Source organism: Biomphalaria glabrata, chromosome 13 (assembly GCF_947242115.1).
Source record: "Biomphalaria glabrata chromosome 13, xgBioGlab47.1, whole genome shotgun sequence".
Lineage (NCBI taxonomy): Eukaryota > Metazoa > Mollusca > Gastropoda > Planorbidae > Biomphalaria > Biomphalaria glabrata.
Window position 1 is genome coordinate 24,919,499 of NC_074723.1, and position 19,260 is coordinate 24,938,758.

The 19,260-nt window shown below is 38.0% G+C and overlaps 1 protein-coding gene across 1 annotated transcript; it reads left to right on the forward strand.

The window, feature by feature from the left end:
• The first annotated feature begins 2,507 nt into the window (after positions 1 to 2,507).
• LOC106073535 (uncharacterized) lies at positions 2,508 to 19,052 on the forward strand. The gene is made up of 3 exons (XM_013234129.2): positions 2,508 to 2,580; positions 8,741 to 10,265; positions 14,250 to 19,052. The coding sequence occupies exons 2-3, from the start codon at positions 8,758 to 8,760 to the stop codon at positions 14,398 to 14,400; spliced, it is 1,659 nt and encodes a 552-aa protein (XP_013089583.2). The 5' UTR covers positions 2,508 to 2,580; positions 8,741 to 8,757; the 3' UTR covers positions 14,401 to 19,052.
• Positions 19,053 to 19,260: the final 208 nt, after the last annotated feature.

The window sequence follows — 19,260 nt, forward strand, 5'->3', positions numbered from 1 at the left end:
TAAGTGTAATAAGTACTACTTTTGCTTGATAAATTAAGAGCCATAAAGAAACATGAAAGCTAGTTTCAAGTTAGGCACTGTCTCAAATGTTAATTTGAAAATAAGACATTTACAGACGCTCATCGTTATTTCATTTTTAAATGCTCTCGAAAAAATGTTTAAACTCTGAAGTACTTTTCAAATGACTAAACAAGGTTACAAAGACAGTTTGTGTGGAAACACAAACTTAAAATCGGCCCCCGAAGTGGTCCACCCAGGCAGGCTTCAATATTTTCAGAAAGAACATCCAAATGAAATTATATCAAAGACAAATGAGAGATAAGAATGGAGAAGGAAGGTTGACAGATCTTGTGTAGTGCCCCAATGGTGCTGCAGATCAAAGGATAGGTGCAAGTGAATGCAAAGTTAGATGTGAACCTGGCCTAATTAGTTCCCCTTTCAGACCTTGTGGTCTATAGGGCAGATGATGTAAAGTTCATCTGTTTTTGTGGCCTACGGTTAACGAGGGTGTCATGTAGCCAGAACAAGGACCAACCGCCTTTACTTTTCCCCAACTAATTTCAGGTACCCAATTAGAGCTGGGTAGACTCAGAGGCACCCAAGGATTCCGAAGTTGAAAATCCCAGTCTTCACCAGGATTCTAACCCGGGACCCTCGGTTCGGAAGCTAAGCGCTTTACCGAGCCTCTTCTGGTCTTTACATAATGTAATTGTTTTGAAGAGGCTTATTTTTTATTTGAATTCTACAAAGCTATTTATAATAAAAAATGTTAAAGAAAATGAAGTTTATAAGATTACTATTCATTTTAAATTAGGTCTAACTTATAATGCATACTAATTAGCTTTTTCTCTTTAAAAAACTGCTTGCATAACTGATTTTAAAAATTAGATTTTTCGCTTTCAGGAAAAAAAAAAGTAGCCTTTGCATCAGAACTTTGAATGGTCTAAAATATTGTGATGTCGTATTTTCAATATCTTTTCTAGTTTACGAGATCTAAACGGGACGGACGGACAGACATTTCGCACAAAACTAATAGCGTCTTTTCCCCATTCGGGGGCCGCTAATAATCTAAACTCTATAGTTCTCATCAAAGGGCCTGGGAACAAATTAATAACTGGCCTTAGTTGTGTTGACCTAAAGTTTGATTTCTAGCTCAAGAAAGTAGCGGCCTAGAAAGATTTTAAAGACACTTTAGGGTAGGCCCTATTGATTGTCTATAGCAGTGATGCCCAACCTTATACAGCCTGCCGGCCATTTTAATTCCCGACACTCGAGTCGCGGGCCACATTAATGAAAAAGAAACATCCCGTGGATGCAGTAGATCTACTTACACCCATAAGTCAATTACGTAACAAGGGTTTCAGGTGTCTTGTAACTGAAAAGTTTTTCTACTAAAGTAAGTGCTTGTAAACATTGTGATCATACCCAGCAATTGTTTTCGGAAATAGAAATCTATGTCTGTATTGCTCGAAATTTCTCAAGCAGTGAAGTCTGGCTTTGTTAAGTCAATCAGTTCCAGTTGGTGTCACTCTTTAGTGGCGATAGTAATTATTTCACAATCTGCTGCTCTGTCATTTAGTTTAAAATGGAGATTTTCACCAACATCGTCCGCTCGTTTTGCAATTGTTATACCAGAAAGGCGGCACAGCTTCAACTTTTTGTTTTCAGGACGATTTTAATTATTCCTTCACTTCTAGCAATCATTTTTTTTATGCTTCATTTTAAAATGTGATCAACTCTGTAGCCTCCATTACAGCCGCGACTCAGTTTCTTGACTTTTGGTAAATATTATCGTCCCTCGCTCAACTGTAGACGTCACTTAGCGACTCTTTTCTTAGCGGCTCAAACCGACAGTGCCTCCTTATTTTTGTAGGCTAATGATTTGTTTTAGAATGTCTTTTTATGTTACGTTCTTTGTTCTCGGTACAAATCAAACAAGTTGGCTTGTTAATTTAGATTGAATAAAGATCTGTCCACTTGTCCTGGAAGTTTCAACATCCAATTATCGTTTCTTCAACACTCCCATTTCATTAACCTACAAATGTTACATGGAACGGCACCTATCGTGTTGATGTCAGAAGTACCCGAACCAAAATGATGTAGAAAAGATGCGCTAAGTTACACACATGAAATGTCAAGGACACGGCTAGCTCAAAACAGCCGCAGCATCGTCCAAGGCTCTAAAATAATTGTCAATTCTTGTCGCCGAAAAAACAACAACTTGTGTTCTTATAAAAAAAAATGAACATGAATAACTAACAAGACAATAGATTAGTATGAAATACATCAAAGGAAACGTGAGAGTCCTAACATAAATTTTTCAACCTTTTTTTTTTATAATTTTGTTTTTTATTTTCTACATTTTGTGTTGATGTTTTGGCGGGCCGGTCAGAACAAAGTCGCGTGCCGGATCTGGCCCGCGGGCCGTAGTTTGGGCATCACTTATCTATAGAATAACGGATAATCCAAAAGGGGATAATAATAGCCTTATATAGATCTAGGTCATATTGAATTAATTATTACGAACACTTCCTGCTGATGACTACATCTTAGGGTTAGATAACAGCAGCCATTTTATAGGTAAGATTTTATAGATATAGTATAGATGTTTATTATGTCAATGGGAAAATAATTTATTTTCTTCTTCAATATAGGCTTAATTCAAGCAAGTTGCAAACAGTTCTGTCTTCATGTGTTTCACTGGTTTATCCAGCTTCAGATCATTTTCATTTTATACCAGATTAGGCCTACTACTAGACTAGAGATAGCGCTAGATCCAGTAAAGACAGATCAGACTCAGAGATCTACTAGATAACTAAGATATCTAATCTAAAATAGATCAGGAGCCTATACATTGATTATATCTAGATCTGGATTTGATTGTTTGCATTTTTTTTTCTGAAGCTTAAATTATACTGTTGGGTACAATACATACACATTTTGAAACCAAATAGATGTATGTAAAGATTTTTTAAATGGCACATCATCACCAGAGCATGGTTTTATTATACAGTTCTGGATAGCTAATTTCATCACGCTTATCAACAAAAACTGTCGAAAATAATTAGGCCTACTCTTATTTTAGATAGGCCTATATACTTCGATCCATGTCTAGTTTTATACGAGATTTTTTAAAAATGTAATAAAAATCTAATTAGACTTATCGATATTTAATTTAGAAGGTTCACCAATTACATTGATTAGTTAACAGAAACTTCTACCAATTACACTGACTTTTAACATATAATGAACTTTTCTGTTGTAATGTTTGCATACACGAGTAAATCGGAAATGGGAATTTGAATAAATAGGCCTAATCTTTTTGCTTTTATAGAAGAGTCTCTATAAAGTTAAAGAAATTGGCTCGAATAGAATGGGGAAAAAAAAAGACATGTCCTTTTTTTGTGTTCAGCAGGACCGCAGCTGGCTAGGTCCTCCAATTGGAGGGGGCCTTGCACAGTAGGCTACTCCTAAAAAAAAAGAGAAACTTAAATCTAAAACACTGGAGTGCTCTTTGTCTCTACATGTATCAAAGCCTAGCTCTAGAATTAATATTTAGTCACGAATGTTTAGAGCCACTTGCTAGACTACGAAATATATTAGAAGACAATTAATGCTTCTTTTTGGAGAAAATGTCAAAATGTTATACGTATCATACCCGCCTCCCGTAATGAAATCTCCCCGTAGGGGTTGGGGTTTGAATTTGATCACTGTTGTTTTTAAATTTTCTTTACTATTGGTGATATTTTAATGTTAAACTATCACTTGCCCCAGCTCAGGAGGGCATTGAGTTTGACCACCTTCCCCGGGTCAATAAAAGAAAAAGTAAAGCAACCAAGAGTCACCAAATTTCATCATTAGCGTAGCCAAGGGGGGTTATGACTTAACCCCCCCCCCTTCCAGAGCCTATTGACGTTAAAAACCACCATTTCAATATGAACCTAAAGCAAACTACAGTCACCAAACTCTACGAGCGTTGCCCAGGGGAGGGGGGTCTTCGAGTTTAAAACCTCCCTACAGAGAGTTTTGAGATTAAAACCCCTCTTCAATATTAAACTAAAGCGAAATGAATTCACCAAATTCTAAAAGGGTAATCAAAGGGGGGGGGGGTGAGCTTTAATTTAAAAACCTCCCATCAAAAAGATTTGACGATAAGAATTTTCTTTTCGATTAACAATCTAAACCAACTAATTTCATGAGCTCAGCAAAGAGGGGTTTTCAGATTCCCCCCCCCCTTTTTCCAACAAAAAGAAAAGCAAAACTACAAATAGGGCCTACTAAATTTCATGAGTGCGGCCAGGGGTTTTGTGGTTACCCTTTCCTACTCCAACAAAAAACTACAGCAGCAAAACTATAGCTATCGATTTCTACCAGTCGCTGTGCTCCATTAGTAAAGTGCAGTGAATAGCAGATTTGGTTTTTGTCTGACAATGTTTTATTAGAAAAGTAGCAAGAAAGTGCACTTTAGATACCTATGTAGGCCTATCATTTTTTTTTAGTTTCAAATACCGGAAATAATGCTTCGCCCGAACCCGCTGGTGGCGCTCATGGGCTCTCACGATCGCATAGCTGGCAAGGGCGGCATTTTTACTTTTCTTTTCTATGATTTAAAAAAACTTTCCGAAAGAATGATGGGTAAGAATGTAATGAAGATTAATTAAAACACTCAAACCCTACCCGAAAAAAAAATCTTGACTACGCCCATGTTATATGGACATTTAACTAACACTAGACCAAAAGTTCTGATTTAGAACTCTTAATTAACATCTAATCTATCTATAGTTCTAGATCTAGATGTAATCTCTATAAGATTTTACGTAAAAATATAAGCAACGCTTATAAACTTCAATAAAGTTAATTGAAGAAACTTTAAATTTAATGTCATCGCATAATTATGGTAATACGGCAGACTACGCCGTTTTGGCTCTAGACATAAATATAGTCTAGCTCAAGCCAAATTTCTTTTTTTTTTAACTTTGAAAAATTATAACGGTCAAACTAGAGTTTTTCCCGTGTGGGAAAAGAGCTTGTAATTCTTTTCTCAGCTTTTAAATTTTCTAGGAAAATCGTTAGAGCTATTTTTGAGATCCGTTGTCCAGGCTCCTGAATCCATGTTTCTGAAGGTTCCACGAAGATCTCACTTGAATAGAGGTTTTGTAAAAAAAAAAAAAAGAAAAGCCGAGGAGGAGTTTCTGTCAACAAAGAAGGATGCTTTATTGACTTTCGTTACTTGTCAGCCACTGCCAAATATAGCAGTAGTCCCTATCAACTTGGGATAATCATAATGAAGATCGTACACGATCTTCTTTCCAATCGCTTACAAGTGGTCATAGTAGTCAGATGCCTTTAGATGACATGGGCACGGTCACGGCCACTCTCCTTACCGGCATTTGCAAGAACGTCGCTGTTTGCGGTCTTGCCATTCTATGTCCATGATGTCGCAGACATCTTTGATAAAAGCGTTCAAGAAGTCTTATTTGCTTTCTGTATAATACCCATGTATTCCTTCATTCAGCTCGCTGCTCAAACATGCAACTTAAGAGGCATATATGAAGGAATCAAAAAGATTCTGCCTAAAAAAGTCAGCACCTCTCAAATCAACCACTGGGGAAATTATCACAGACAAGAGCGAACAAATGCACAAATGGGTCGAACATTACTGCAAATTCTATGCCACAACCAGCTTAGTCTCTACCTCAATCCTTAACGATATCAACCAATTACCCACAATGTATGAACTAGACGAAGCACCCACCTTATTATAACTCAACAAAGCCATAGACTACCGGTAAAGCCCCTGAATGCGACGGTATCCCCCCCAGATCATCTGATACAATGCAAAACTACACTAAGCCAACCTCTACATGAACTGCTCTGCAAGTGTTGGCAAGAAGGTACTGTGCCACAGGATCTGCAGGATGCAAAGATCATCACCCTGTGACAGAAGCGACAGCATTAACTTCAGGGGAATCTCCCTCCTAAGTCTTGTAGGCAAAGTCTTTGCTCGAGTGATACTTCCCAGGTTACAAAAACTTACTGATTAAGTTTATCCAGAATCACAGTGCGGCTTTCGTTCAGGGAGATCCACAATTGACATGATTTTCTCCATCCGTCAACTTCAGGAAATGTGCATAGAGTAAAGGATGCCTTACATTGCATTCATAGACCTCACAAAGGTCTTTGATATTGTCAGCAGAGAAGGCCTCTTTAAAATCTTAAAGATAATAGGCTGTCCACCCAAGCTGTTTAATATTATTGTCTCTTTCTACCATAATATGATGGGTACAGTGCAGTTCAACGGCGCCTGCTCCGAAAGTTTCTGTATAAACAGCGGAGTCAAACAAGGATGTACCTGTCCACAACCCTCTTTGGAATATTTTTCAATGCTAATCCACCACGCGTTTGACAAATTCACCGAAGGCATATATCTTCATTCCAGATTTGATGGCAAACTTCTAAATATTGATAGACTGAGGGCCAAAACTAAAATCAGAACCACCCTCGTAAGAGATATGCTCTTCGCGGACGACGGAGCGGTAGTGGCACACTCACAAGAGGAGCTTCAGTCACTAATGTCCCGTTTCTCTAAGGCTTGCTAAGAGTATGGCCTAACCATTAGCACAAAGAAAACTAATGTTATGGGGCCACCTGCTACAGCACCACCCTCCATCCTCATTGACGGTAACAAGCTAGATGCCGTAAATGAATTCTGATACCTCGGATCTACAATTCAAAATGACCTGTCACAAGAGGAGGAGATAAAAAAAAAACACATATGGAAGGCCGCATCAACCTTCGCTAGACTCTGACCAAGAGTTTGGGAAAACCAGAAGCTCACCACAGCGACCGAAATGGAAGTCTACAAGACATGCGTTCTTAGCACACTACTGTACGGTAGTGAGTCGTAGACTACCTACACAAAGCAAGAGAGAAAACTAAACTCATTCCACTTGCGCTGCCTTTGAAGGATCTTAAAAATAACAAAAAGAAAGAGTGTTTAATACCGAGATCCTCGCGAGAACGGGTCTTCCCAGCATCTTTACAGTCATCATGCAACGCTGCCTGAGCTGGCTTGGACATGTTCGCCGGATGAAGGACAATCGTATCCCGAAAATCCTTCTGTACGGGCAACTTGCGTCTTACTCAAGAAAAACTGGTCGTTCCCACCTCCATTAATTGGATGTGATAAAACGGGATCTAAAATCACTGAACATCGATACTGACCATTGGGAAGACATAGCCTTAGACCGCACTAGTTGGAGAGAGACGGTGACCAAGAAAGCTATGGACAGCGAGAAAACATGGGCCTCAGCTCTTGAAGAAAAGCGTGCCACACGGAAAATGGCCAGCATCTCTACCACCAAAGCGAAAGCCACCTTGTCATGCAATATATGTGGGCGGGGGTGTCTCTCCAAAATAGGACTCCACAGCCATATGAAAAAGTGTTCGAGATGTACCATAGTCGTTCTACGACTAAAAGAAGCCAATGTATATATATATATATATATATATATATATATATATATATATATATATATATATATATATATATATATATATATATATATATATATATATATATATTTATTTATTTATTTATTTATTTATAGTGCCCGTTTCTCAGATTCATACAAAAGGGTTGAGAGAACCACTGCTTGGTAGACACTTGGTTTGAAAACTGGTGTTCAAAATGTTGCTATAACCTTTCTTATAGCATTGGCAGTTCCAATCACTTTTGCATCGGGGAAAAGTAGTTTTTCCAAGCTGAGATTCATCAGAATAGCTAGGAAACAAACACTCCCGAATAGTCTTTTCAAATGAGATATCACCAGCTCTCTTGATTATTCACAATTTATTCGAGACTCTGCTGCCATTAAAAGTTCATATCTGTTAAAGGTTTATGACAACTGCGCGGATATGTTTGAAGCTTGAAGCTTACGGAACGTTAGTTGACCACTATGAATTATGCTGATTAAGATAGATATCTTAAAGGTAGGTTTTTAATAATTAATCTCTAAAGCAGTGGTTCTCAACACACCTTTGTATGGCTCTGAGACCTGGGTGCTCTATTGGAGACATCAAAGGCTCCTCAAACGCTTCCATCAAATGTGCCTTCACTCCATAATGGGCCTAAGCTGGCAAGATTACTGTATAGAGAACCACGTTCTGCTGGAGGCCGGTGGGATAGACAGTATAGAAGCACTAGAGTTGCACATTTACTGTCATATCTCTTAATACTGCAAGATTCATTTCCTTTTTTTCTATATAAAACAAAATTAATTATTTAATTACCACTATTTAATTAGTTGATTGGTTATTTTTTAAATTGATCCATGGGTGTCATCGACAATGGATAATTGTGCAAAGTTTATAATTTTCATCACATACTGTCCTCATGCTTCAGGAAAATGAAGAAAAAAAAATACAACAAAATCTTCGATTAGGCACAATCTTGTGTCGCTCTAACAATCAAACTTTTTTGGAAATAATCCTATTTTGAACACTGTTTTTTTTAGGGCCTACATAATTGTTATTGCTTTTATAGAATTGATTGTATGGATTGTAAAAGGGGCTGACCTAGATTTGAGTATCTCCTGTAGAAGTATTGGGGGGAAGATGTGCGTGTATGGACACAAAAAGACCTGACAAGTGACCATGAGCTAAAGAACAATAACTTATACACTATTTTGAAACAGTATTTGTTTCTATTTATTTATTATATTATTTTCTATCCTATTAGATTGTCCTATCTGCTAAATGGAGGACAATGTTCTACCAATATGGCAAGTTAAGGCTGTGTTCCTACTATGGGACATCAGAGAAAATGAAACAATCCGAGTCAAAGTTTTTAATTTACCGGCTGTTGAGAACAAAAAGAAAAAAGTCAAGAAAAAAGTTTTTCCCTTGAGATCAGATTTCCGTGTTGACACAATAAAACCCGACATAGAATCTTCAACATTGATCTGGCCACAACGCTTAGGGATTGAGACTCTCAAAGCAAGCCGAGAAAAAACGCTTGATTATTTTGATTATTCTGAGTTGGCATGGCATAGTAGCAGACGACTAGGACAGCAGACCTGCACAGATACTCAAGTAGTACACAATGCAGTCCTTCCTTACCAGCATAAAACTTTAGTTTTGAACATTTTAACTTTGCTAGTTATTATCAGCAATAGATTTCAACTATTTGGAAACTCAAAACAAAAAGAGCTGACAGCGTTCCATCCATCGCTTTACAATTGTATACTTCATGATACCTTTACAATGCCTATTCTGATAGCTCACAAGTTTATACATTTTCAAATCGTCAATATCACTTTGAAAAGATGTGAATACAATATGTTAAATAATATTTTAGAATACGCAATACAATATTTTAGACCGTTTAACACTTTATTAGATATTGCTCGCAATATTTATGTAAAAGAAACTATAAATAATGAAAATGAAAGGGGTATCGCTACAATACAATTTGGAGACTCCAAAAGGAGTCAAAAAGAGTTAAAATCAATCGATTGGAAACAAACAAGTGATGATAAAATATTAACTCTACCAAACATGGTGACGCGTGTCAAAGGAATCTCACGCGGGGGTCCCCCTCTATTACCTTCACCTCACCAGTATAGAACTCGCCCAATTCTAGCGAATCCTTGGCAACAAACGCCTTTTAGAATGACTGCTAGAAATAGACCGAACTTCAATCTTGCGGACACTCACTCGCTTCAAATACTCGATACACATGTCACACACAATATACAAGTTACACCTCACACACTTATACACAAAGCAAGCGATGTCCAGCTAAGCCTTAAGTGTCGCCCCTCAAAACCAGAGATAGGCGCTACTGATCATACGGCAGTTCCAACAGAGGCGCTGTACGTGTCTCCTACAGCGATGACGAGCACACAATTTAAACGTAAACGCAGTTCAGAGGCGACTAAAGCAGAAGTTTTGAAAGACAGAGAAAAGTCAGACAGTAAAAATATCCCCTGTCGCACAGACTTTTCAGTGCAGCAACTTCATTTAAAGAATAGAAATCATCCTAAACAACGTCCTTTAAAGACTTGTAGCAATCATCCCAAACAACGTCCTTTAAAGACCAGTAAAGCTAATCCTGGTTATCAGAAAGAGAGTAGTGACCAAATGCAAGCTTTTAGACAAAGAGAAAGACACAAATCTACATCTAATTCTCAGCTCTCTGAAATAAATCTGCCTAACAAGAGTGGAACAGAAGGCATGATTTGTTATAATTACGTTACAATCAAGTAAGTCATTTATATGAAATCTTTAAGTGTTACTATAATAAATGTGAACCTCTGAGATCCTCATACGTTGATCAGGACCTCCACAAGTGAAGTGAGATTAAATTGACAAGAATTCTATTTCTTTCAACTAAAATGCTTTGAGATATATAATATTTTCATTCATAAGTGAGTCTTTATTAAAGTTCTGCAAAAGTCAAGCTCTCACATAACCCAACCAAACCTTTGCTACCCAGAAGTCAAGAAGTCAAGACCCACCCAAACCTTTGTTACTCAGAGGTCAAGCGGTCACATGACCCACCCAAACCTTTGCTGCTCAGAGGTCAAGCGGTCACATGACCCACCCAAACCCGCCAACTCAAAGATAAAATGATCACAAAGTGTAGATCTCGATTAAATGTTGTTGTTTTTTTTCTGATAACGTATTTGTTTTATTATCCTCTACGTTTTACTTGCCTTTTCATTACCAGTGGCGTCACTAGCGTGGGTGTCACCCGGTGCGGTAAGTTCAGAGTGTCACCCTCAAGTTTTTCCTTCAAATCTTCCGATAAAAAACTTATCTTTGTTTAGTTCATTTTGTTGCATCATAGCACAATTAGCAAATGACTTTCATTCGTTGATAGTTGTTACTGAAAGTTTAAATGAGTGTCAAATCTATTTTAAAAAGTCATTGCTTTTAGAAACAGATTTAATAATAACTGAACACATGGGCGTAGCCAGGATTTTTTCGGGGGGGGGGGGTTGGGGGATTTTTCTATCTGCCCCCACCCCGCCATAAATATATATATATATATATATATATATATATATATATATATATATATATATATATATGTGAAATCTATATTACAATCTGACCATTCATTCTATCGGAAAACGTGTACCCTAGATTAGGTTCTTACTGGAGTTACTGGAAAAATTGTAGACACCGCGCCCTTGCCGGCAAGGGGGTCTGGGGAAGCACTGTGAGCTCCGCCGGTGGGGTTCGGGGCGGAGCCTAGCCGCCAAGCACTATATCTGGTATTTAAAGCCAAAAAAAATCATATTCTGGGGTATCTACAGAACATTATCCTGCTATTAAAAAGTCTTTAGTTTGAAATCCTAATCTGCTATCTTACTTACTTAGGACTTAGTTCCTCCCGCGAAGTTCGGCGCTTTGCACGGCAAGATGCCATAAAAGTGTGGCGCCAAGTTATACTAGGATGTCCCTGTTTGCGCTTTCCTCGGAATGGCCTCCATGTCATCTAAACTCTTGGTATGCGTAATTCATTTTGTCGGAGAACATGTCTCGCAAACCTTATGCTATGCTCTGTCACAACTTTACTAAGGGGTCGACTCCAAGTTTGGCATAGGATTTCCTTGTTTGAGACCCGATCTATATAACTGACTTCTAAAATCCATCCTAGCCATCTTTGTTTTAAATTTCGGCAGATGACAATGCACTGCACTTTATTAATGGTAGAAATGTGTAACCTCTCTTGACTACGCTCTTTGAATTAGGTGACTGTAGTTTACTTTAGATTTTATATCGAAAAGGGAAGTTTTATCGTCAAAATCGTCTTGCTGGTTGGTTTTAAACTAAAGAATCTCTGGCCTTTTTTTTTTAACAAATTGAAAACCTCCTTAGCTACGCTCATAGAATTTGGTGACTGTAGTTTGCTTTACAATAATATTGAGAGAGGGGTTTTCAACCTCTAAACTATCTGTAGGGGGGATTTTAAACTCAAAACCATCTGGAGGGTTTTAAATTTAAAGCCTTTTGGAGGAGGGGGATTTAAAGTCAAAACCCCCCTTGGTTATGCTCATAGAATTTTGAGTGTGTAATTTGCTTTTTTTTTTATATTGAAGACATATTTTTTAGCTTCAAACTCCGCTGGAGGGGTTTTAAGACTCAAAACTATCTTGAAGGGTTTTAATTTAAAGTCCCTGAATGAGAGAAGGGGGGGGGGGTTAAACTCAAAACCCTTCTTGGCTACGCTCATAGAATTTTGAGTATTAATTTGTTGTTTTTTTATTTTGAAGAGGTGATTTTTAGCTTCAAACCCCGCTGAAGGGTTTAAAACCCCTCTTGGCTATGCTCATAGAATCTGGTGACTGACGTATGCTTTAGTCTTATATTGAAGAGGGTGTTTTATCGTAAAAACTTTCGGAGGGGGGTTTAAAATCAACATCTTCCTTAGCTAGGCTCTTGGAATTCGGAGATTATCGTTTGCATTATTTTTATTTTTTTTTATAGAAGAGGGGGATTTAACCGCAAAACCCCCTGTTAGGGTTTTAAGCTCAAAAACCCCTTGGCTGCGCTGGGTCAAGTGATGTTTTAATATTGAAATCTCACCTAAAATAAACAAAATCAAATAAAAAAATCAGTCACCATATTCACTATATTCCTTTTCGGGGGGTGGGGGTCCTGGCTACGCCCATGACTAAACATGCCTTCCTTTGTTGACTTTAAAGAGCTTCTAGCGAAAACAGTTTTACATTATAGTGTTAGTTTTGTACCGACAACGAATAATCGGTACAAAATTATTATTTTATTATTAAGCTTAACATTTAAAAGCGTACAAGAACCTTCCAGGATTTCATACTTTTAATTAACTTCAGTTTTTGACATGATACCATGTAGACATGCCATCAGCAAGAAGCTGTTGAAAGCTCATCAAAAAGCTTCTTTAAGATTAACTTTTGTTGCCTTCAGATGTATTTTGGTTTTGGCATTTCTGTTGAAATGTCTTGTCATTAGGCTCAGTATAAAAGAGATCAATGCTCTCTAGCACCAACCACTTGTTCTCTACCTGAATAGTGAATCCGGCATCTTGAGATTTCTAACGTGACATTATCATAGTGTTTTAACTTATTTTTCTTTTGCAATAAAATCTTGGTTTGATTTGACAAGGGTTTAGAATTGGCTTGATCAGTCACTCCAGATTCTTCCCCATCTCAAGACTTAGCCAAAGCCAGTGACTCATCTCGGCGCATCCATTGTCTTCCGAGACGGAAGGAGCCGTATATCTTAATATAACTTTTGTGTCACACTTTTTTGAGGGGAGAAATCAATGAAGCGCTCTTGCTGAGCCACCGCTATTTAACCCATTCATTGGAAGTAACTCTTGTGTAGATTTGACCTTTTTTTCAAAGTAAAGCAATGATAGGTATAGAAGGTAAAGAAGAAAGCTGGCAATGGTCTTTGAGCTGTCTGTATTTTCAGAGCGGTGCCAAAGAGCTTCAATCGCCGTCACACATTCATGAAATTGTTCTTTCACGAGTCTTACATAGAATGGTAAACGCGGCAAAGAAAGAAAACATTTTTAGAATACCCCAAATGTTACACATGAAGCATTTTCTGATAAGGAATTTTAACCACGTAGATTTATGTAAATAGTGTTCAATCTATTAAAATTGATGTTCTGTTGTTATTTAATATTTCCAGCACTCTTTAATGAGATTCAGACATCAATAAGTCTAGGCAATTTAAGATATCAGAACAGGTACCATCAGCTTTGTTCCCTTTTGAAGCCTTCAAACTTTTCTATCCTTTGGAACGTTCTTGTCTGGTGTGCTGTGAATGGCTGTGATACTAGAGACCAACTTTTCTTTACGTTGATATTAGCAATGAATTGCTTGTCAATTTTTTTTGTAGCCTAAGTCCGGCTGCAAAGGTTTTCCAAATTCTCTAGATTTATTCTTGTTCTTAAGAGATTAACACTAACTTTGGACATGCCCACTATTTATAAAAAAAACAACAAAAGAAAAAAACAACAACAAATGAGTTGTTATTGAATTAGTCTCCATTAGGCATAATTTATACACAAAATTCTGTTACTTTTGAATCCTTTTACTGTCACATTTTTTTTTATAAATGTCCGTTTTAGCAAAAGTGCTCTGTTTCCACTAGTGGTGTGACGCGGTGCGGCCAGACCCCCGCACCCCTAGTGACGCCACTGTTTATTACTACATTTATTGTTTTTTGACTTAACATATCTTTTTCAGTAATTTCGTAAGTAACAGCAATAATAACAACAATAATCAGAATGACTTTAAAGACGTTAGCGGCAATTTGGTCATTGATGGACATGTCAACGATAGCAGACGTCACGTGACTCGAGAAGATATGATGGGCATAGACGATTGTTCACTCTAAAGTCCAAACAACAAGGTACCAACAGCCATAGCAGACACGCTAGTACCAACAGCCATAGCAGACACGCTAGTACCAACAGTCAAAGCAGACACGCTAATGTGATGAGTGTCTATATGTTTTTAAGTGTCTTATGCAATGCAAGTGAACATCAATAGTACATACATTGACCTCAGTAAGACTAAATTACATAACATTTTAAACAGTTCAGACATTTATTTTCAATGACATCTCAAAGCAAGAAACATTTGATCAAAAATCACCTTTGCATTGCAAGCTGTATATGTCAAAGAAAAACAACAGCCAGGTCTCAGAAAAGTTTCAGGAAAACTATTTGATACGCAAACCAAATCACTTTCACATATAACCAGACCATATGCTAAAGTTTTCCTCCCTGGCGTATGTATTGTGATTTACGGGCTACTAATTCATAATTTAAATCAACAAACACACTCAGTGCAAGATCTCTAGCACACAATAAAATAACAATAAACACTTTATTTACAGTCCAAACACCTTCAGGTAACAAGTCCCCACAATTTATTTAGCCCATTGAAAATTGTTAGTTTTCTGTGTAATGTATTGTCATTGATATTCATTTTATTATATAATTACTTATATTTTTAAAAATAACATATTCTCATCATTTAGACATTATCAATTATATCATAAAATGTTTTTTTAAACATAAATTTTATCATGTCATAGCGCACAGTGGTTGTACAACTTACAGCCTTGGGCGCCATGTTGTCTCGCCATGTCATTGTGTTGATGATTTTAATATGCGAAGCTGCTGTTAATATGGCACTTGCTTTATAATTTTCAAGGTTTATTTTTATTTAGTAACTGGATTGCAAATTGAAGATGATCTGAATGTACCTAGTTAACATCAGAGATTCATACGCTTTCTCCATTATCAATTATGTCCTAACATATATTTTATTATGTTTTTGCGCTCAGTGGTTATACAACTTGTAGCCACAGACGCCATTTTGCCTCGCCATGTCATTGTGTCATTGATTTTTATATGGCACTTGCTTATCATTATACAGGTTTCTTAGTTCTTTAGTAACTGAATTGCAATTTGAAGATGATCTGAATGTACATAGCTAACATCAGAGATTCATACGCTTTTCTCCAGCATGTTTCCGCGTACGAAATTATCACAGTACTTAAAATGTTCTTCATTGTTATAAATATGATTACAGTTATTTGGTCGTACTCTTGATGACTTGTATTTGAGAAAACGGCATAGAAAACGGTTAGGATTTTAAAAAAATGAATATACTGTATATGATGAACTTTGATATACGGTATCATTCTCAGAAATGATAATCATTTGGTATGATTGTAAAAACAATGGTACTAGGTGTTGTAAGATACACAATCATTCAAGGTACATTCGTCTATTTGAAAGTTTTGCTACCAATGCTGTCAGCTTGGCGTACACTAGAACCAACTAGAAAGGTTTAAAATTTCTGAATTGCTGCATAAGGGCTTGATGTTAAGATATATGTCATATGTACTGTCAACTTCACATGCTAGGTTTGACAGAAACTCAGTGTACTGAGTGCCATGGACACGTCAGATACCCTCTACCTGGTTTAGCCGGCCAGTCAAAGCCGTTTCCGGGGTGTGGCCGCTGCGCATGCTACAGCTTCTGGGAGCCACAGGTGAGAGTTGGGTACCGAGTGGGGACTAAGAGTGAGCCAAGCTACCCTCAAAGAGAGGGTACGACTGCCTGTCCACTAGAGGTGCTACCCCTCCTAGATACCCCATACACCAAGTCTGGACTTGGCGGCCTGTGCGTAACGTCACAAAACTAGACTAATCGGACAGAATGGCAAGTACCAGCACAGTGCTGTGGAGTACTCAAGAGCAGGACAAGACACACAGAAAGTCTCTGGTCATCCACTGCACCCAAACTTGTCCCCGGACGTCTTGACCAAATCTTGCTTCCGGAAAAGGACGGGCTTTAGGGAGAGAGAGTGAGGTCGACGTGTTGCGCGAATCCTCCTCACTTTAATCCAAATTCCCCCCCAACACAACCAAACCAAAGTCCTGTGGAGACAGGCAAGCAGTGAAGCGGTAGGTGTGGGCACACTGGAAGCCGTAGCTGCAACCCTGCACACAGGCGGCTCAGGCCATATGGTCGTTCATCACTGACACAGAGCAGCAGTGGAGTCCGGCAGCCCCCTGAGTGGCTGAGCAGCCCTATTTAGGAGTGCACTGCTCACCTCCATAGCTTGAGGACAGGGCTAGAAAAGGTGCCCCAAAAATTGCCTGCTCAAAACTACCCTAGCCAGCCTACCGCAGATGGCGGGAACCCTACTCAAGCGGTCGAAATTCAAAGAAAAAGACGAGGATAGTTCCTCTTACCATAGGCGCATGGAATGTGCGCACACTACTTGACAACGACACATCTGATAGATACTGTCAAGCTCTTCTATATTCACTGCGAGCCCACTGGCGGATCCAGCGGGGGGGGGGGGCGGTAGGTGCGATCGCCCCTCCCCCCACTCGGCCGATCCCCCGGGGGGGGGTAATTTTATTATAGAATTCACACAATTTGTATACGAATTTATTACTTATGTTAAAAATAAATACTAATTATTTATATTTCAACCTATTTTTAGATTATTTCGTCCCCCCCCTCTAGTCTGTTGGCCGATTGGTGGGGTCGAGAGGGGGCGGTGGTATCAATCCCGCCCCCCGCCCATACACTTTCGAGTGGGGGGGGGCGGTCCAATTTTTTTGTAGAAATCACAGCTTGCTAATAGAATCTATTTAATATCTATATCATAAAGACTTGTTATTGATTTTTAAACAGATCTTTATATTATGTCGTTCCCTGTTTGCCGATTGGTGGGGGGCAAATACTTCTACTGCCCTTCCTACCTAAACCCTTTGAGTGGGGGGGGGGGGGCGGTCCGTTTTTATGGAGAATCATAGTTTGTGAACAAAATTAGTTGAATTAATATATACATTTTATATTATGTCGCTCCCTTTCTGGTATTTTGGCCGATTCGGTGGGGTGAGGGGGGGGGGGCGATTGCATGTACTGCCCTCCCCACTCTAGCCCTCTGAGTGCTGGGGGAGGGCGTTCCTATTTTTTCTGGAGAATCATAGTTTGTGAACAAAATTAGTTGAATATCTATATAATATAAACTACGTATTGATAACCCATTGTATATTATGTCGTACCACAATCTAATCTCAAATAGTAAATGTAAGTGAAAAAGGGTTGTACCAGGTGGGAGGGGCGATACATGCAATCGCATTTCCCCCATCATAATTCATATACACTATAAATTAAATTCTTATATTGAGTCGCCCAACCCCTATTTTTTTAATGCCAAAAGCAATCTTTAGCAGAAATTATTAAAGGAGCGAGGATTAATCGTTTTCACTCTACCGCCATTCCCATTTCCAGACAGAGTTTATTTAATCTCAGATGAATTTATCATAATTTTTAAGTAAGACTTTGCATTGGAAAAGTTAGAATTCAAACGAAATTTTTCAGTATAGAGCCATGATTGAGATGAGTTATATATATTTATTTATTTATTGAATAATTTTTTTTTTCGGCGGCGATCCCCAAAGCCAAAATCTAAATATGTGGGGTATCTTATCTTTTCAAGGAACAAATCGGTTTTATTTGCAATGTATTAATGGCCTATAAATTCATATTAAAATAATTTTCAAGTACAACATTATTCAAAAGGTGCTTTTTTAATAGTATGAATAATGAGCTTCGAACTCAATTGATGAATAATGAGCTGTAGATGTCAGGAGAATACGTTTCTGCAGTGAAAAACTCTTATGGCGTCTGTGCTTCGCCCCGAACTCCATTGATATATAATGAGCTGTAGAAGTCAGGAGAAGGCCCTTCTGCAATGAAGAATGCAAGAAAACGCTTTTGGCGTCGGGGCTTCGCCCCGAACTCCATTGATGAATAAAGAGCTGTACTTGTCAGGAGAATGCGTTTCTGCAGTGAAGAATGCAAGAAAACGCTTTTGGAGTCGGGGCTTCTCCCCGAACTCCATTGATGAATAAAGAGCTGTACTTGTCAGGAGAATGCGCTTCTGCAGTGAAGAATGCAAGCAAACGCTTTTGGCGTCGGGGCTTTGCCCCGAACCCCACAACATGACTTTAAAGCGCTGCCCCAGTTGTTTTGTTTTTCGCTGAAGGTTGAGAAATGCTGCTTTTTTTAAATTGTCATATATATATATATATATATATATATATATATATATATATATATATATATATATATATATATATATATATATATATATGTGTGTGTGTGTGTGTGTGTGTACTGTACGCACGTTTATGCATAGGGTTAGGGTTTACTGGGCGTTAGGGTTAGGGTTTGGAAAAAAATCGCCCCCCCCCCACTCCAAAGGATCCGCTAGTGCTCAGCTGGGTCAGTGACCTTATATCTTTCCTGTGTCCATCCATTGTGTAAAAAAAAATTCATGTTGTAAAAAAAAATAAACAATAAAAGTTAAAATATTTAAAATAAATTAAATGCTTTGAAAAAAAGTTTTGGCTAATGAGACATTGTAAATTCAACTAAGGGTCATGTGTGAAGTTTGTATCAATGTTTTTACTCGTTTTCAATAATATCCATTAAAAAATACAAGAGTCAAGTTGTTATGATTTTTTTTTTATAATAATTGACAAAATGTGTGTGTGTGTGACACAGAAAGATAACTCTAGCTTTCAACAATGAAGACAACATAAGGAATTCTAAACTAATTGTTAAAACTTAATTTCATTAATAAGAAACGAAAACAAAAAAAATGGAGGGGGGGGGGGAGAGTGCGGGATTTGTGTATGGGTCAACACTTTCAAATA

Bases quoted from the DNA above. Each gene is read 5' to 3' on its own strand.
- LOC106073535 (XM_013234129.2), top strand. From the start codon at position 8,758: ATGGAGGACAATGTTCTACCAATATGGCAAGTTAAGGCTGTGTTCCTA. The intron at 10,266-14,249 runs GTAAGTCATTTA...TATCTTTTTCAG, and splicing joins TATAATTACGTTACAATCAA to TAATTTCGTAAGTAACAGCA.